Raw genomic sequence first — 19,747 nt, forward strand, 5'->3', positions numbered from 1 at the left:
CTGCAGCCTACATGGCATGAGGTCTACAATCGTGAAGAATGATGGAACCAGAAGAAAATTTTTAGGAAATAAGGTAAAAATGAAAACTTCTGAATGACACCTGTATTAATTTTTTTATTGCTGCTTTAAACTGCCCCACTTAGGGGTTTAAAATGTCACAGTTTTATCACCTTATAGCTCTACTGGTCTGAAGTCCAGTGGCCTTTCCTTCAAAATGAAGGTGTTGCGTTCTTCTGGAGTCTCTAGGGGAGAATCAGTTTTCCTGCCTTTCCCAGCTTCTAGAGGCCACCCGCATGCCTTGGCATGGGGTCCCTTCATCTTCAACCTAGTGACAGCTTGTTGACTGTTTCTTACAAATCTCTTGACTCTTCTGTCTCTGTCTTCTATTGATACTTTTAATCCTGGATTATCTGGGTAGGCCCAGTCAAATCATACTGCTTAGCAACCTTAATTCCATCTGCTACCTTAAACTCCTGTTGGTTTTGCATCACAACGTATTAACAGGTTCCAGTGATGAGGACTGGGATGGGCGGGGGGTTGCGGGGGTGCATAGAACCTAAACAGTTCTGTTTGTAGAGCTGAACACACAATTTTTAAGGGAAGAACTCTAATCTGGCAGATACTTTTAATGGGCCAATCTAGTTGCAGAAGGGTGGCCTCAGGGAGGAGCTTAGTGGGAAACAGAGGAAATCACCTCAAGGAATAAAGTGGTCAAGAATCCTGAGGTTTGGGAACAGCTGGATAAAGGCAATCGTAAGGAGGGAAGGCCCTGCCATACTGAAGGAGGATCAGTCTGAGAAATCCCCAAGGGAGAAAAGGCCAATGTGTTTGAGAGCAGAGTTGTTACATATTCAGCTAAGACCTTGGCTGTGCTCACCTACCAGACACCCCCAGACACCTCTCCCAGATTCTGAGTGAAAATCCAAAAACTGCCTTGTTCCAGTGGAGACAGGCTGTGTGCTACACAGAATCAACAAATGAACAACATGGGAAATCACACCAAAAAAAAAACCTTGAAGGCAGCTTGAGGAGGACCCAGGACATGGGGCAAAGCGGAGAGGGGCGACTCAAGACAATGTTGTTCAGTTTACAAAAGGACAGCGAGGCGAGGCCCAGTTAACCTCAGAGCTGGAGCCGTCACTAGAGCAGCATGGTCTGCACCTACACAAGCAGCCGAGACAAGGCCAGGTTCAATCTGAGGACACCTGGCATCCTGCCGTCTTGGCTGTCCAACCTTCTCTGCTTAGACCCTGCTTCAGGAACAGACTTTAATAAACCTTCCCAAGCCAAGAGGAACTCTTCAGCCATATGGTGCCAGAAAGTCAAATCTTATCACAGAGAGACTGTACACGTTGAACGGCAAGAGGGGAAAGGCCTGACCGTCACACCCCTAACGAGAGGGACCATGATGGGGACAGGTGGGGGACAACTGCTCACCCGCTCTCCAGAATCACACAGTAGATGGGTGGGCACGGTCCTTCCTGACAGCCAAGCAGGCCCAAACTGTGACGTGAGCTATCAGCAAGACACAGGGATCAGAGACGTTGGTTCCTTTCACACTGGGCAAATTCCCGGGGTGTGGATCAAGACCACCGCTGTCAGAAGAGGACGTGGCCTGAAGAGCTAACTCGATGCAGAACCTCACCCTGTAGGCCTCTTCCATTATGTATCTCAAGATTGAATCCGTGGAGGGCCACATTCAGGTTCTGTGGGAGGTGGCCCACCAGAATCACGGCTAACACAGGTAAGCGGGACTCCAGACCTGGCCAGTGGTTGTTGGTCAGGGCCCAGGCAGACCGGCCTCACCTCTGCCCGCTGGGGCAGTAGCGGACCCACGTTCACCTTGCCAGCATCTGAACCTGTCTTCCTTCCTGACTGGCCTGAGAATTTCCCTCCACATGCGAGGGGCTGGCTCAAGAATGGGTGGGCAGCACTGGGCACCCAATGCTGGGCAACGAGTTATGACAAAAGGGCTTCTGGAAGTTTCCTTGAATCACAAGAAGCTTTCTCTTCTCCCTCTGGAATGGTCTAGTGTCTTGATTTGCTGTATGCAATTGCTACAGCCATCTTTCCACCAAGCTGATGAAGCCAAGGTAGGATGGTGGAGCAGAGAGGAAACATTTGTTTCCTTCATGGGAAGCGGAATCAACCCCCTACACAGGACTCCTGCCCATGTGAGACTGAATTCCCTGGCTGTCCAGGCCCGCCTGAGATAGCATGTCTGGAGGGGAAGTTCAAGCCAAGTGGTGTGAAAAAGGCCCAAGCAGAAGTTGTATTTTGGGACGCAAGATGCCAGGTGAATGCAGAGAAGGTGGTCACATGTCACTTGGGGTACTGGGAGTTTGTGAGGCTGGCTGCAGCATCAAAGCTTTGGAAACCCTGTTCCCAGACCGATGAGGCAGCGCCCTGTCACCCCCCGTCTGTTGCCTCCTGACATTCGACCTCCTCCATGGAGGTCACCTAGAATTCTCTTCCTTGTGGTTGCAAAGAATCCAATAAACACGTCCCTGGGAAAGAACATGCCATTCGTGCGTGTGGAGGATTAGCCAATTGCTCTCTTAAATGCCTTGCTTAGAATCCAGTTAAAGCAAGTAAGATTAAATCCCAGCACAGCCCTGGGGATGGAAGGAACACAGACTGCAAAAGGCAAGATGGGTTTAGAAACAGTTTCCCAGCAGCAGAGGCAGCTCAGCCACATCTGTTTGGTGGGAATCCAGAGCCTCTCTGCCTGTGGCTACTCCAACAAGGGGGAGGGGAAACAAGCTTGCTTTTGCCCGTTTACATTAATCCCACTTCCTGTTTGAGATGTAGACATGTAATAAGCCTCTGTTTCTTCAATCAAAAGACATTTTAATCCCAATGAGTATTTTGGGTGAAATTCCCTAGAGTGGACATTCATTGTAGTGAATAGTTGACACAGGCCTTGGGGCACAAAAGTACACTTGGCACTTAACTCATTGAGTGACCCCAGGCAATGTTATTACTTTATCCCTGAACCCCAGTTTCCTCATCCCAGAACCCCATTTCCTAAGATGAGGATAATAATAGCACCTGTTTCAGAATCATGATGATTAAATACATGAATGCAGGGGAGACATGTAAGTGCCTGGCACCCAGGACGCCCTCGACAAGTGCACACTCCTGCTGGTTTTACTCACTGTCTTCAACAGGAATGGACGCGTCACACAGAAAACAGGAGCCACTCAACATGTTCTCCTGGCTCTTGAAAGGAGCTGCCCTCACCCCAGTCTGTCCAAGCACATCAACACAGTTGTCCTTAACCTTCGCAGGAGTTTGATTCGAGACAACTGTCCTATGGCTTTCATCTGCCTGACAGAACAATAAAAGCAACGTTGGGTGTTTTGGGGGGACGAGACAGCAGAGTTTAATCTTCAAACTTGATTGACTTGGATGCGTTCCTGTCAATATAAAAGACTTTGGCCGGGGCCGTGGAGAAGCCGAGCCCGGCCCCCCGGTTGTACTTCCAGCTCAGGGCCCGGTCGTAGTCCTGCTGCAGGTTCCGCTGCAGGGTGTCGGCCGCCTTCTTGCTGAGAGCCATGTTGGGCCTGGCCTCCGTGGTGGATGGGCGACTGAAGGAAGGGGGCAGATTTTTAAAGCCACCCATGAGTTTGAGAAATTTCAGTTTCTGCTCCTCGTTTTCAAAACCAGCAGTATCCCATTGGCCAAACTGGGTTCCCTGTGGTAAGAGAAAACAGGTGGTTACTCTCCTGGCTTCCAAAGCCCCGGTCTTTCCCCAGCCCCCAGCCAGGGAGGATCCAGATGATCAAAGGCTTACTGGAATTACTTCTTAATTCCAACCAGAGCCCTGTGAGGAGTGCTGTTGGGTCCCTCTCCACGGATGAGGAAATGGAGGTCTGCAGCTGGAGGGGCCTCAGGCCTACTCGGTAATCCTGCAGGACTGGTCTCAGGTCTGGCCCTCACCAGAGCCACCTTTCACACCAAGCTGCCCGTCTGCTTAACTCCTTCTCCCCTGGTTCACGGCAGTCAGTACGACACACCTCGCCAGCCTGAGGCAGAGGTGGAGAGTGCAAGTGGGAGTCTGAAAAGCATTTAGCTTCGCAGAAACACTGCATTTTCTAGCAGCAAAGGCGTGGAGGCCCAGAGAGGTAAAGGGTCACAGGAGTTGCAGGCAGAGTCAGCCTAGGAACTCGGGGTTCCAATTCCTGTCCAGAGCACTCTACCACCCATGCACTAATCACCCATGTTCGAGAAAATGCAAAAGAGCCCCTCAGAGCAGTGGCCCAACAGAAGACTCCCCTCCAAAGTCTGTGGCAGAGGTGAGAAACCCAGCTCCCCACGAAGACTGACTTTGAAGAGTCAGGCTCAAACCCCACCAGTCTTACCATGATCAAGTTACTTAACCTCTCTGAGCCTTAATGTCCTCATCTGCAAAGTGGGGGTGTAACACCCGCCCCCACCCCAAAAGGGCTTCAGTGAGGCTCAGATCAGACTTGATACCAGCAACCCAGAGCAGGATGCCTGGTTGGCTTTAAATCCTCAAGAACTGGCTGTTCTTGGCACTTGGTACCCACTCCTACCCACCCACCCCATCAGGACTGCTGACCTCCGTGCCACCCGGGAACTTTCTGCTTATAAGCCAAACGCTAACTGAGCTCTTAATTCTAGGTCAGCTTTGGGAGAATAATAGGAACCAGTCATCACTACAGCTGTCCTGAGTGAACTGGTGACAAGTTCCCCCAGCTTCCCAGTGGCCCCAATACAGGACCAAAGACAGCTTCCCAGGCCTTCAATTTCTAGACTGAGAGGCCACATTTGACAACCTCGTACTTGGTGTAGAGGAGCGAGCTACCAGAGGCTGACCAGTCCTGGAAGCCAGCTCCTGGAGGGGACCCGGTCTCACATGCCCACCGTGCGCCTCAGCAGTCAAGAGACCCTGAGCCCTGGGGCAGTGCCACCTAAAGCATGTGCGGAAGACCCCAGCCTGCGAGCAGCCCCCTGATGTCGGGGCCACCAGTAAAGCCGCTGGGCTGCTGCTCTGGGTGGTGCGGGCCTGTTTCTGGCCTTCCTCACTCAATCATGGAATCTTATCAGCTCCGCCCAGCTCAAGCAGATGGAGAGAAAGGAGACCCTAGAGGAAGGACACGTAACAAGCCGCATTCCATTCGCCACTGGCCCAGAGCACCAGTCCCATTTTACAGGTGCGGAAACTGAAGCTCACAGGAGGGAAGTTACTTGCTCAAGTCTCAGCTATAGAGAGTGGCCGAGCTCAGAATGGATCTCAGGTCTTCAGATTCGAATCAACTGTTGTTTTCTGTGTTACACTATGAAAGCTTCAAACAGCACAAGCAGACACGCCTTCCCGTCATCTGGATCCTCTTCCCCCAGATCCACGTCTATTAACAAGTATTCTTCCCTCTCCTCTGCCCCCTCCTCGGCCTCAGGCCTGCAGACTGGGCCTTCTACCCCAGCTCCCCGCTTACCCACACACACACCCCCCAGCAGTGCCCACCGCACCCTCCCATCCCCCCCTTCAGCCAGATCACGCGCCCCATGCTATACGCTCTCCTGTCCCATCTCCTCGGCCCTGCTTTGGAAATTTCCTATTCCAACTGGACCAGACCTGCCACACACGCCCCCACCTCTGCCCCCTCCCCCGTGCCAGCAGCCTTCTGAGGGCTCCGCCCACCGCTGGGAAGGGCTCGTCATCATGTGCCCCGAGAGACCGGTGCCCAGGACACCACGCCCGTCCAGAGGAGGAGGTAAAGATCCAGGCAGCTTATCTCAAGCAGCCAGCTCTCCAGGAGGGAGGCAAGCACCTCTTCCAGAAGGAAGGAAATGAGCTCAGGACGAGCTCTGTGCAGAAGGGAGCCAGCTGGCGGGCTGGGGCTGCCTCTGGGCCAGAGGGACTTGGCCTCCTGTCCCTCCACTCCACAAGGTGAGAAGGGGGTGGGACGCTGAAGACTCCTCAAAGAGCCCAGCGGCAAACTTACTGTCCAGGTCTTGGTGTCAGAAGCTTCCGTCTTACCCGACTCACGATCAATCTCTTCTTGCAAGGCTTTCCGCCTCACCTGAGCAAGGGAAAGGAAAGGGAAGAGGGCAGTGAGACAGTTTCCTTTGAGCTTCAAAGCCAGGACAGAGATGCGGTGGGAGTGGGGGGAAGACTGAAGGGATCTTCACCTGAGGGGTCTGGTGGTATCTCAGGCAGCTTTGTTCTGCTGCAGACTGTGGGAGGCATTTGTCAAAAATACCCTCTGATCATCTAAAGGTGCAGTCCCTTGGCCTAAGATGGGCATGCCTCATTCATCCTTGTTTTCCATTCCTTATGGATGAATCTTCCAGGGAATTCCCCGGTGGTCCAGTGGTCAGGGCTCAGCACTTTCACCGCTGGAGCCTGGGTTCAATCCCTGATGGAGGAACTAAGATCCCAGAAGCCACAAGATGTGGCCAAGGAAAAAAAAGGATGAATCTTTCTAGACTAGAAGCAGCTTATCAACCTTTAGGATTAGAACCTTTTTTGTTTGTGAGAGCCATTTGGGGTTGAAATTTTCCCAAAATATACTGCCCACAGCCCTGGCTATACAAAGGATATTGTGGTTAACTCTCTTGCTGACAGCATCTTCTAGAAAGAACACAGACTGTTGAGACAGGCATTGGCTAGTTTGAATCCTAGCACTGCCTTTAACTAGTTGTGTGCTTTTGGGTAAGTCAGTTAATCTTTCTGTATCATGGTCTATTTATCCTCAAATAGATGAATACATCTACCTCAGAGGATAACTGGGAGACAGAGAACCGTAATATTGTAATCTACAGTAAGAAATATAAAACAAGAAATATTCATATATAGCCTCATCCCCATTCCTGGCACAGAGTTCCAAAAACCCTAGGAATTTCCTGAGAAGAACAATTCAAGTTGTTATTTTAATTAGGCAATTCTGGGAAGCACCTGAGGATGGGAGCTAGTTGCCTGGAGAACCAACCACCAGATTAAAGGGTTGAAACCTGCAGGCCCACCCCCCTGACCTCTGGGAAGAGGCCAGGAGGTGGAGGTTGAGTTCAACCACCAAATGGCCACTGATTCAATTAACTGTTATCAGTAATGAGGTCTCCATAAAACCCAAAGGCTAGGGTTTGGAGAGCTTCCGGGTTGGCGAACCCTGGATATCTGGCGAGACTGGAGCTCTCCAGGAGGGCATGGCAGCTCCAAGCCCCTGCCCCGTGCATCTCATTCTTCCGGCTGCCCCTGAGTTATATCCCTTTAGAATAAACCAGTCATCTATCGAGTAAAGTGCCTCTGTGAGTTCTGTGAGTTGCTCTGGCACATTCATTGAACCCGAGGAGGAAGTCTTTAGAACCTCTGATCTGTAGCTGGTTGGTGTGAGGCACCGCTGACGACCTGGCTTATGACTGACATCTGAATGGGGGGGTGGGGGTGGGGAGCAGTCAGGTGGGACTGAGCCCTGCAGCTGAGGGATCTGACAGTGTCTCCAGGCAGGCAGCGGCAGACCTAGCTCAACTGCGGGACCCTGAGTGTGTCAGGCACTCACTGGTTGGTGTGAGAAAGTCCCCCGCTCTCACAATGAACTGTGCTAAGTCATAAGCTCATAAGACAGGGACCTCACACACTGTGCAGTCAGCGTATTAATGACGCTGCAGTTGGATACAGAAGCTTCCAGGGCCTGACCCTTCCCCCCAAGGGTTCAGTTGTAATTCAGCTGCCCCCAGTTTGTGGCCTCTCCTCCTCTCATCTGCCACAGGCTGAGACGAGGTGACTGTTTATGTAGTTCAAAACTACAGACAACAAAGTCGAATGGCAGCTGCGGGGATGAAAGAGAAAGTGATGGCAGATTCCTACAGGGGAGGCAGCTGCCAGCGGGGAACCACGTGGAGCTTCAGTGGCTGTGCGCTCAGGGAAGCGGAAAGCAGTGCGCCTGCCGAGTGATAGAGAAGAACAGTATAGAGCGTGTGACTGCGTGCTGCTTTGAAATCACAGGTATACTGTTACAAAGGGAAAGTCTGGAAGAATATAACAAAGGGTTAACAGCGATTATTATTAGGTGGTGGGATTTCAGGTTGCTTCCCCCACCTTTTTTTTTTTTTAAACATAATGAACTTTTTTACAGGAGAAATAGACGGAGAGGTGAGGCAGAAAGCTTCACTTGCATTGAGGTCATCTGTCACCTAAACGGTTTTCTTAGAAACTGTGAAGTACTTAATAGGCACAAATTCATAGGAAGCAGAGAGGTGGCTGGTGAGCCTCGTGTGGACAAGTGTCATGAGTGGCCAGGAGCCGGGGAGCGAGGCGGGCAGGGGCTGGGCATGGACAGCCAGTGCCCACCGGTCGCCTCTGGGGGGTGAGGCCCCACCAGCCTCGCAGCCCAGCACCCCCCTCGACTATGCCCTGCAGGAGGCTGGGGAGCTCCCGGTTCTGGGAGGCCCGTGGTCTGTGCCAGGCCTTGGATCGGGCTCTGGCAGCATCATCTCACTGATCCTCTCAGCCCCTCCTCCAGGGAAAAGGGCCCCAAAGGCAGCAGGCAGGGAATTCTCCATGAACATCTGGTAGGCCTCCCTCCCCGTACACGGCTGGCTTGCACGCTCTCCTCCATTTCTCTCTCCTGGAGCAGCGGGGCCACCCCCGGCCGAGCCCACATCACACCCTGCGGCTTCTATCCAGCAGTCCCTCCCTGATGCGGCCTGAGGGCACAGGCAGGTGAAGGGCTCCGGCTTACTAAGCGCAGATCTTGGGCAGGCCTTGCTGAGCGCCTCCCCGATGCGGCCTCACCTGGTCATCATAGCCCCCTACATGGGGTCATGAGGCTGGTGACTGCCAAGGTCACTGCATCAGCAGTGGCCCAAGGCCACATTTATGTGGTTATTTACTATGCTGTTCTGATAAGCCTTTTCGTCCAGGATCATAAAATATCCCAATTCCGGAAAGTCCGGCTCCCACATAGGATCTGGGCATGACAAAAGCAGAAGCTGGTCCACAATAGAACAACCCCTCCTAAGGCTTCTGTACAGCAGTTGTATCTCTACAGACTCACAATATATGCAACAATGAAAAACTGAACTGAAATACTACTTACAATAGCATAAAAATATAAAATAATTAAGGAAAACGACAAAAGATGTGTAGGACCTGTACACTGAAAACTATAAAACATTACTGAGAAAAATTAAAGAAGACCTAAATAAAGGGACAGAGATGCCATGCTTATGGATCAGAGGGCTTCACACTGTTTTAGATATTAATTCTCCCCAAATTGGTCTAGAGATTCAAGGCAATCCTAATCAAAACCCCAGCAGTATTTTTTGGTAGCAATCAACAATTTACAATTTATATAGACTCACAAAGACCATGAAATAGCCAAAGTGACTTAAAAAAGGATGATGCTAGAGACTAACACTACCTGATTTAAGACTTATTATACAGTTACAGTAATCTAGACAATGAGGTACTAGTGTAAAGTCAGACATACAGATAAATGAAACTCAATGGAGACCCTAGAAACAGACCCACACCACACATCACACACACACAGAGTCAACTGATTTTTTCCAGAGGCAATCTAGGCAATTCAGTTGAGAATTGAAAATGTTTTAACATCAAAACAAATAATACTAGGAATACTGGACAGCCTATAACAATGAATAAATTATTGATACATGCAACAATATAGATAAATCTCAAAATGATTATGTTAAGTGAAAGAAGCCTGTTTAAAAAAGAGCACTACTGTATGATCCCAACTATACACAAATTCTAGAAAATATAAACTAATTCACAGTGACAGAGTAGAAGCAGTTACCCGGGGATGGGGAAGGGTGGGATGGATTACAAAGGGGCACAAGGAAACCTCTGGAAATGGTGGGTATGTTCATTAATTGCTTAGCTGGTTTCCTAGATGCATACATATGTTAAAACTCATCAAACTGTACATCTTAAATATGTGTAGTTATTGTATGTCAATTATATTTAAATAAAGTTGAAAAAGACAAAAAAAAAACCCGCGCTGCTGCAAGGAGCCCAGGAGGTGGCACATGGGCCAGGCAGAGCTCGTCTCTCCTGCCCAGCCTGCGGGTTCGGGGAACATGTCCCCCGCTCCCCCTGCAGCAGTTAGGAGTAGGACAACCTCAGCCTGGGATGCTGCAGGACCCGACAGCCCCTCAGCCAAGGCCGTGGCAGTGAAGGGCTCTCCCAGCAGTAAGTGAGGGCGGCCACAGGCTCCCTGCCCCTGGAGGTGGGGCAGAGGCCGGCCTGGGGGCCTGTGGAGCCCCCGATGCCTCTGGGACCAGGATCCTGTGGCTGGTTAGGAGGCGAGCATGTTTCTTGGGGAGCTGGGGGAGGTGGTGGATGATGAGGACCGGCCATACCTGGTCTATGTGCGCCTCGTCCATGTTGCCCTTCTTTTCCAGCACCACCTCCAAGTCCGTGTCGGGCTCCTGCAAAGAAGGCGGAGGGAGTAAGGCTCAAGTGGACCATGGCCTCCACTGGGGCAGCCCAGCAGGCGAGACTGTGATGAGTCCAGAAAAGACACAAGACTGCAGCACCCCGCCTCTCCCACCCCCCACCAAAGAACACCTGCCTTCCCCCCTCTTCCACTAGTGCTAAGTCGTAGTAGACTCTTTGTGACCCTATGGGCTGTAGCCCACCAGGCTCCCCTGTCCCTGGAATTTTCCAGATAAGAAGACTACTGTGGGTTGCCATTTCCTACTCCAGGGGATCTTCCCAACCCAGGGATCAAACCCACGTCTCCTGCGTTGGCAGGTGGATTCTTGGCCGCTCAGCTACCTGGGAAGCCCTTCTCTTCCACCATGCTCCCCAATTCTGTCTTTAGAACTGTGGCACTGACCTATTTGGCAGGTGAAGAAACTAAGGCTCAGAGCAGTTAAGGGGCTACACAAGGTCACCGCACAGTTCAGAGACAAGGCTCACATTAACCCAAATCTCCGGACTCAGGCCGAGAGCACGACCTTCCCTGCCAGACGACGCCTAACTTCCCAGGTGACACACCGGCCATGAGCAAGGCCAGGGACCCACTGATGCGGGGAGGGGCGGGCGGGGGCCAGGGAGGGCAGAGGCGGGGGCTGGCCGCCCTGCAGCGAACCTGAAGCCCCCCCAGTTCCCTCCTCCATACCATGCCCCGCACCCCCCAACTCCGAGTTCCAGTCAGTACCTTCTCTCCTGCCTGAACCACTAGGACAGGCTCTACCGCTGCTTCCCCACCCCCAACACCTGCCCTATGTCGGTTCTCTCTCAGTTAAAAAATAGTAAAACCACCACAACTGGACCACACTACCTCATCCCGCAAAACCCTCCACGGGCTCCTATCTTATTTACATGAAAATCCAGACCCCTGCGGCTGCTACAGTCTCTGCCAGGCCCCAGCGGCCCGCCCCTGCCACTCCCGCCCCTTCGTTCCTCCCAGGTCTCCGCACCTGCTGCTCCCCGGGCACAGATGGCCCCGGCCCCTCACAGGTCTCAGCTCCCACACGGGTGCACAGGCCACGCTCTCTGTGACCTCAGCCCCTTGCAGGACCCTGTGACAGTGAGGTTCGGGGTGGCCACTTTCCCCGAGGTCCTCAGCAGCGACAACTGCCACTTCCGCGCTTCGGGTGTGCTCCGCCTGGCACCCCGAGTCCCATGTGCTGACCCCTGGACAGCTCTGTTCGCTCACATCACCCCCGGGCCCCCATGCTCAGCCCATCTCCTCCCTCCCCGCCCGCATCCCGGAAGCTGTTCTGGATGGACAGCACACCTCTGCTTTCTCCACCAGGCGGCCATCCCTTCCCTTCCTCCTGGTAACAGGACCACCACCTCCCCCCAGCTTCGGACAGTGGGGTTCCAGTGGGACAGACGCCGTCAGCCCCTGCCCACTGGCTTCAGACCAGGGCTTCTGCTTTGTGCGACCCAGTGGAGAGCTGGGAGACCAGTGCCAGGACGCTTCCTGTAATCGTTTTGGAGGGGCTGCCCGTCTCCCTTTGGGGGTGGCTTAGCTACTATGACGAAAGCCTGGAGATGCTGGGACCATCTCACCTCGGGGCTGGGGTGGGGAGGAGCCTGAGACTAAAACCAGCATTGAAAGATACAAAGCACAGAGCTAGGAAAAGCCACATAGGCATCTTCTGTGATCCAAATTTAATTCAATCCCTAGACTGTGTATCTTGAGCTCAGATAGCTCTGGACATCGTATTACCTCAGGAACTGTTTGGGTCCTGAGGTTTAGATAGCAAGTGGTAAGAGTTTAGAAAGAGGAATTTATCTGAAAGACTTATTGCTATTAATAAGTGTTTAATAATTAAAAATAATTATTAATATTAAGTACTATTAATAATTTAAAAACTTAATCCTATTAATCCAGACCCTGAGTGCAGAAAACTTGGGTAAAGTTTCGATAGCAAGGGATACATACCTGTACTACTGAGGATATTACACTAGTGCCCAGATCCAGCCATACCTGAAGCTAGACAGCTATCAAACTTTCTAGTTATCTGTGTCAATAAATCCTCCTTTTCTGACGGATTGCACACATACTCACACTCCCAGCTTCCACCCTTATTCTCCCCAAGCAGTCGGCTTCTGAAGGAAAGCCTACCTCTTCCCAAGGCTCCTCTGCTACTTTGCTCTCCTGCCTCTTCTTCTTCTTCCTCTTCAGAGCTGACTCCTCGGTGTCTGCCTGCTCCACCCTTTTCTTGGACTTCACTTTCTTCTTCACAGAGGCCCTGGGGCCATCTCCTATGGGGATGTATTCTGGAGCTTCAACTCTGACTGGCTTCTTTTTACTTCCTTTCGCAGGGCTGCTCTCCAGGGACCAGGAGCACTCAGGGTGCGCCAGCGCAGGATCTCCCTCCCAGTGGATTTTCTTCTTCTTCTTCTTCTTCATCTTCACGCTGTGTTCCCTGGGACTCCCTTGCTTCCGCTTCTGTCCCGAGGCTGCCTGCTCCCGGACGCCATCCTTCCCAACTGGGTGAGTATACAATGCATTCCCGGCCTCGCAGAACCAAGGATCCCCGCCTGAGAAGGCTGTAGCTTCCTTGGCCTTTTTCTCCTTCTTGTGTTTTTTGAGCTTCTTGCCAGCTCTGGTCACTTCCTCGTCCAGTCTGGGGTCTGGAGAGGTCTTCACCCTTGAGCCGGGGGACATGGACTTCCTCTTCTTCCTCTCCGCACTGAGGGACTCAGACAGACCAGGTGCCTGCGTCCTGGGGCTGCGTGACCGCTCAGTCCGTCCACCACGTAATGTGATCTCAGGTTCAAGGTGCTCCTCACAGACGGTGCTGTGACCCTTCTTTTTCTTCTTTTTCTTCACAAGAGGCATTTTGGGTGCCTGCTCTTGGATCACATCCTTCAAGGGTGGTGTGACTCTTGGACAAACCTCTGCGAAATAATTGTCACTGTTTAAAACCGAGTATTGAGTCTCTGGTTCTTTAACCACTTTCTTTTTCTTCTTCTTCTTTTTCTCTGGGAGCCCAAGGCCCACCTCTCCTTTGTGAGCCTTAGTGATCATTCCTGAAAAAAGAAATGGTACTAATTATCCCACGCCAAGTGGCTTTGAGTACAACTCCACTGGGTATGACCAAGAGCCACGCTTCTTGGAGTGGATGGTCTGAAAGGTTAGGGGCTTGGAAAATGGGCACGATTCCCGGGGAGCAATGGGAAATATGATGGAAGAAGCAGTGTGTGCTAAGCGGCTTCAGTTGTGTCCGACTCTGTGACCCCATGGACTGTAGCCCACCAGGCTCCTCTGTCCATGGGATTCTCCAGGCAACACTGGGGTGTGTTGCCATGTACTTTTCCAGGGGATCTTCCCAACCCAGGGATCGAATCTGAGTCTCTTAAATCTCCTGCATTGGCAGACAGGTTCTTTACCACTAGGGCCACCTAGGAAACCCCCAGAATGAAGTTTAAATCCTGACAGCTTCAGGTTCAAATAAATCCAAGCTGATCCCTCAAGTCAATCCCCTATCCTCCCCGGGCCTTAACTTCTCCATCTGAAAATGGGGAGAGATAACCGGTCCTTTCTCAGAGAGCTGTTGGAAAGAATAAACAATAATCCATGGAAAGTGCTTGGTAGATTGTTGATTACTTTCCTAACCCCCTTCCTCAAGCCTCTTAAGCCTAATCATTCATTCCACAGAAACGTACCCTGTGCCAGCCACTGAAACAACTGCGCTCAAGCCACAGGCCAGGCACTGCCCCCAGGGGCTTACCTTTTGTTGGATGAAGAGGACAGAAATCTTAGGTTAACTCTTCTTGCTGATTCTCACTAGGCGTAGTAACTGTGATATAATTAACCTGTTACCTTGCTTCATCGGAAGAGCTCTGTTGCTTTGCATCTGGAAATTAACTGCCCCACCCTATACCTAGGTAACTCTCTTCTAATTACCTACCTAAGAATGGGAGCAAAAGTGACGTATGGCAAGAAGCCCCAGTTGGGGCTGAGAATGGCTGTGTTCAAATGGTGACTCATATAGTCTTGCCACCCAGCAGTGGCTTCTCTGGGCCTCAGTTTCCCCATCCATAAGAGACAATGAACCAGATCAGATCATAGGCTCACAGGTGGTGGTGGGAGCCATATCCAGTCTACAAGCCTGTTTCAATGTTTTTAATTTTTCAAACAAATTGGCAACATTTAATGACCCTGAATGCTCAGCTTTTCTTTTTTTTTGGAGGGAGGCTGTCCTGAAGGTGCCTATGAGAAAGTGCTGGTGGGCCTTCAAGTACATTTCAGCTTCCAGTTGTGGACTAGTCTCTCACTCCGGTCACCAGCCCAGGTCCTGCTCCCTGGACTAGATGACATGCAGACACTCAGGGAATCCAGAAACAAACAGCTCCTCACAGGAGCTTTGGACAGTGGGCAGGAAAGGCCAGGAGCTGCTGCATCCAGCCTCAGAGCCCAGAGGCTGGATGTGCCTCACTCTAAGCTATTTCAAAGAGCCAGGCCAGGCCTGAGCTGTAGCTCAAGTTCACTCCTAAATGGCTCCTATAGCACCTGGAGATCTGACGGATCAACCACAGGCTTCCTCTGGCTGTCTGCTGTATTTCCAGGGCCCAGCTTTCTATCTAGCAGAATGGGTGCTCAATAAACGCTCAGTGAACGAAGGAAGGGATGCTAGAGACACAGAGATGAACAAAAGATGACCCTGCCATCAAGAAGCAACTAGCTGTGGATGGGAAAGAGCTGTGCTAACAGTGATACATGTGATAAAAGCAAGCACAGTGGTAAAGTCAGAGTAAGAGACGTCATCAAATCTGGCCTACCAGTTGTCGGCAAACTTTCTGAAGAGGTTTCCAGCTTGGGCAAGCACAGGATGGAAATGCTAAGCCCTAAGACAAAAAAAATCTGAAGTTGTGAGGTGACTGCGGAGGAGTGACTGAGGCAACAGGCTGGTTGGAATAGCTCAGTTCAGTTCAGTCGCTCAGTCGTGTGTGACTATCTGCGACCCCAGACGCCTCGAGATATCCATGGGGAGATGTTGGTGGACAGCTGGCTGTGTGGGTCTGAGGCTTGGAGGTGACTGGGCTGATATGGGTGACGTAAATTTATAAATATATGGATGGTATGTAAGCTTTGAACAACGGAGCCTGAGACAGAACCTCAGAGAATACTAACGTTTAAATGGGTGGGCAGAGGAAGACGGGCCTGCAAAGGAGGGGGAGAAGGTGCCAAACCAGGGAGGGTGGAGTCAAGGGCGCCTCAAGTGGAGGAGTGGTCTAGAGATCTGATAACAACGAAGTCAAAGGGAGTTTGTCGCCAACTTAATCCCTTTCTCTTCCTAGCTCCACCCTTTAAAACACTGCAGCACTGTCGTCTAGGGCAGTGAAGAAGAGCCTTCCCTTCAAACCCGACATCCCAAGTGTATTCATTCCTTCAAGAAGGGAAGAGTAAATAAACCTTACAGCGTTTCCTGCGAACGCAAAATGCTTTCTCCAAAAGCGCTTTCAAATTCTCGCAGTAGCCTCGTGAGGATCGGTGTAAATAACCCATCTCAGAGACGTCCAAACTGAGACTTGGAGACTTTAATTCACTTGCCCTGGGTTCCAAAGCCAGTAAGGGATAAAACAGGGATTCGAACCCAGCATGCAGAACTCTGGAGCCTGTGCTCCAAAACCCAATTCCCACCGCAGGCTCACAAACAGGAAGCAAGGGAGCCGCGAAGGGAGACTGCCCCCTCAAACGCCCGACCGCACCAAGGTTTCCGCACAGAGGGAGGGATTACGCCGGGTCCCAGGTCCAGCTCCAAGGCGGGAGAACTTCCTGAAGATGGCGCCTCAGACCGGCGACGAGGGGGACGTGGATCTGAGAGTGCAAGTCATCCTCGTCCGGTCCCTCGGCTCGTCGCGCAAGTCCCCAGACCCAGTCTCCAGTCCCGGTTCCGTCCCGCCCACGACGCGCTCTCCGAACTCACCCAAAGGCCAATGTTCCCCGCCTCCACGTGAGGGCCCGCGCCGCCGTGATCCGGAAGTCAATCTCGACTCGGCGGTCCGTCCCTGCAAGATACGGTTTCTTCCGGGTCGCGGCCTTTTGGGACCCGCGGTTGCCGTGGAAACGGCGGCCATGACCGCTGCCATGGCGGCGCCCGGAGCTGTGGGCCGCAGCTCCCAGCGCTTGGAAGGGACAGTCTCCAACGAGTCGTGCATCACCGCCAGGACGCCAGTGCCCGTAGTGTCTCCCGAGTCCCTCGATCTGCCTGTCTCGCCGGTGCAGGTTTCGGAGCTACCTAGCAAGAACCTGTGGGAGCAGATCTGCGAGGGTAGGCAGCCCGGGCCGGCCGAGAGGGACGGGACTAGGGAGGCCCGGCGGGACCCGCGCTTGGTGGGCGCCTACTGTGCGCCAGGCGGCTGACGTGTGAGGCCTCCAGGCAGCCTTACCGCGGGCCCGCCGGGCTCCCCATGTTACGTGCGGGGAAACTGAGACTCTTGAGAGGCTTGCCCGAGGTTACGCAGCTCAGTCCCCAGCCGAAGTCCATAGTCAGGTTGAAGGCAAGGGAAAGAAAGGGGAATAAAAGGGACCTTGGCGTTACCCAGTGATGCTGCAACCTCCTTTCAGTTTAGTGCTCAGTCGTGTCCGACTCTTGGCGACCCCGTGGACTGCAGCGCGCCAGGCTTCCCTGTCCATCACCAACTCCTGGAGCTTGCTGAAGCACATATCCATCCAGTCGGTAATGCCATCCAACTATCTCATCCTCTGTCGTCCCCTTTTTCTGCTTTCAATCATTCCCAGCATCAGGGTCTTTTCCAGTGAGTCAGTTCTTCGCATCAGGTGGCCAAAGTGTTGGAGTTTCAGCTTCAGCATCAGTTCTCCCAATGAACATTCAGGACTGATTTCCTTTAGGATTGACAGGTTTGATCTCCTTGTAGTCCAAGGGACTCTCAAGAGTCTTTTCCAACACCACAGTTCAAAAGCATCAATTCTTCAGTGCTCAGCTTTCTTTATAGTCCAACTCTCACATCCATACATGACTCCTGGAAAAATCATAGCTTTGACTATATGGACCTTTGCCGGCAAAGTGTTGTCTGCTTTTTAGTATGCTGTCTAGGTTGGTCATATCTTTTCTTCCAAGGACCAAGCATCTCCTAACTTCATGGCTGCAGTCACTATCTGCAGTGATTTTGGAGTCCAAGAAAATAAAGGCTCTTACTGTTTCCATTGTTTCCCCATCTATTTGCCATGAAGTGATGGGACCAGATGCCAGGATCTTAGTTTTCTGAATGCTGAGCTTTAAGCCAACTTTTTCACTCTTCTCTTTCACTTTCATCAAGAGGCTCTTTAGTTCTTTTCTTTCTGCCCTAAGGGTGGTGTCATCTGTGTATTTGAGGTTATTGATATTTCTCTCGGCAATCTTGATTCCAGTTTATGCTTCATCCAGCCGGCATTTCACATGATGTGCTCTGCATATAAGTTAAATAAGCAGGGCGACAGTATACAGCCTTGATGTACTCCTTTCCCAATTTGGAACCATCCGGTTTTTCCATTTCCAGTTCTAACTGTTGGTTCTTGACCTGCATACACATTTCTCAGGAGGCAGGTAAGGTGGTCTGGTATTCCCATCTCTTGAAGAATTTCCCAGTTTGTTTGATCCACACAGTCAAAGGCTTTGGTGTAGTCAATAAAACAAAATAAATGTTTTTCTGGAACTCTCTTGCTTTTTCGATGATCCAGCGGATGTTGGCAATTTGATCTCTGGTTCCTCTGCCTTTTCTAAATCCAGCTTGAACATCTGGAAGTTCACGGTTCCTGTGCTGTTGAAGCCTGGCTTGGAGAATTTTGAGCATCACTTGCTAGCATGTGAGCTGAGTGCAACTGTGCGGTAGCTTGAGCATTCTTTGGCATTGCGTTTTTTTGGGATTGGAATGAAAACTCACGTTTTCCAGTCCTGTGGCCACTGCTGAGTTTTCCACATTTGCTGGCATATTGAGTGCAGCATTTTCACAGCATAATCTTTTAGGATTTGAAATAGCTTAACTGGAATTCCATCACCTCCACTAGCTTTGTTTGTAGTGATACTTCCTAAGGCCACTTGACTTCACATTCCAGGATGTCTGGCTCTAGGTGAGTGAACACACCATCATGATTATCTGAAGATCTTTCTTATCTAGTTCTTCTGTGTACTCTTGCCACCTCTTCTTAATATCTTCTGATTCTGTTAGGTCCATACCATTTCTATTCTTTATTGAGCCCATCTTTGCATGAAATATTCCCTTGGCATCTCTAATTTTCTTGAAGAGATCTCTAGTCTTTCCCATTCTGTTATTTTACTCTATTTCTTTGCACTGATCACCGAGGAAGGCTTTCTTATCTCTCCTTGCTATCCTTTGGAACTCTGCATTCAAATGGGTATATCTTTCCTTTTCTCCTTTGCCTTTCACTTCTCTTTTCTCAGTTATTTGTAAGTCCTGGTTAGACAACCATTTTGCCTTTTTACATTTCTTTTTCTTGGGGATGGTCTTGATCCCTGGCTCCTGTACAATGTCACGAACCTCCCTCCATAGTTCTTCAAGCACACTATCAGATCTAATCCCTTGAATCTATTTATCACATCCACTGTATAATCATAAGGGATTTGATTTAGGTCATTCCTGAATGGTCTAGTGGTTTTTCCTACTTTCTTCAATTTCAGTCTGAATTTGGCAATAAGGAGTTCATGATCTGAGACACAGTCAGCTCCCAGTCTTGCTTTTGCTGACTGTATAGAGCTTCTCCATCTTTGGCTGCAAGTAATAGAATCAATCTGATTTTGGTATTGACCATCTGGTGATGTCCATGTGTAGAGTTGTCTCTTGTGTTGTTGGAAGCGGATGTTTGCTATGACCCGTGCGTTCTGTTGGCAAAACTCTGTTAGCCTTTGCTCTACTTCATTTTGTACTCCAAGGCCAAATTTGCCTGTTACTCCAGGTATCTCTTCACTTCTACTTTTGCATTCCAGTCTTCTATAATGAAAAGGACATCTTTTTTGGGTGTCAGTTCTAAAAGGTCTTGTAGGTCTTCATAGAACCGTTCAACTTCAGCATTACTGGTTGGGGCGTAGACTTGGATTACTGTGATATTGAAGGCTTGTCTTGGAAACAAACAGAGATCATTCTGTCATTTTTGAGATTGCAGCCAAGAATTGCATTTCGAACTCTTTTGTTGACTATGAATGCTACTCCATTTCTTCTAAGGGATTCTTGCCCACAGTAATAGATATAATGGTCATCTGAGTTAAATTTGCCCATTTCAGTCCATTTTATTTCACTGATTCCTAAAATGTCAGTGTTCACTGTTCACTC

At 50.7% G+C, this 19,747-nt stretch overlaps 2 protein-coding genes across 5 annotated transcripts in view; one reads left to right on the top strand and one right to left on the bottom strand.

Annotated features, from left to right (window-relative positions):
• Positions 1-94: 94 nt before the first annotated feature.
• KNOP1 (lysine rich nucleolar protein 1) lies at positions 95-16,723 on the bottom strand. 4 transcript variants are annotated; one of them, XM_043455868.1, is made up of 5 exons: positions 16,387-16,723; positions 12,576-13,486; positions 10,354-10,422; positions 5,973-6,050; positions 95-3,697 (listed from the first exon to the last, which is right to left on the bottom strand). In XM_043455868.1, the coding sequence occupies exons 1-5, from the start codon at positions 16,616-16,618 to the stop codon at positions 3,386-3,388; spliced, it is 1,602 nt and encodes a 533-aa protein (XP_043311803.1). In that variant the 5' UTR covers positions 16,619-16,723; the 3' UTR covers positions 95-3,385. The 4 variants fall into 4 exon arrangements, with proteins under 4 accessions (XP_043311803.1, XP_043311806.1, XP_043311804.1 ...); XM_043455871.1 differs by lacking the exon at positions 16,387-16,723 and adding an exon at positions 16,183-16,362; XM_043455869.1 differs by lacking the exon at positions 16,387-16,723 and adding an exon at positions 16,169-16,362.
• Positions 16,724-16,870: 147 nt separating this feature from the next.
• IQCK (IQ motif containing K) overlaps positions 16,871-19,747 on the top strand; it is a 149,633-nt gene continuing 146,756 nt past the window's right edge. The window contains exons 1-2 of the mRNA XM_043456578.1: positions 16,871-16,877; positions 17,089-17,139. Coding sequence (XP_043312513.1) covers positions 16,871-16,877; positions 17,089-17,139 — 58 coding nt within the window. The remainder of the gene's footprint in view (positions 16,878-17,088; positions 17,140-19,747) is intronic.

This window comes from Cervus canadensis, chromosome 32, assembly GCF_019320065.1.
Source record: "Cervus canadensis isolate Bull #8, Minnesota chromosome 32, ASM1932006v1, whole genome shotgun sequence".
Lineage (NCBI taxonomy): Eukaryota > Metazoa > Chordata > Mammalia > Artiodactyla > Cervidae > Cervus > Cervus canadensis.

Coding starts and splice junctions, on each gene's coding strand:
- KNOP1 (XM_043455868.1), bottom strand. CDS start 16,618: ATGCACGACTCGTTGGAGACTGTCCCTTCCAAGCGCTGGGAGCTGCGG. Junction 13,487..16,386: donor CGGGGAACATTGGCCTTTGG/GTGAGTTCGGAG, acceptor TTCTTTTTTCAG/GAATGATCACTAAGGCTCAC. Junction 3,698..5,972: donor CTGACACCAAGACCTGGACA/GTAAGTTTGCCG, acceptor CTCTTACCACAG/GGAACCCAGTTTGGCCAATG.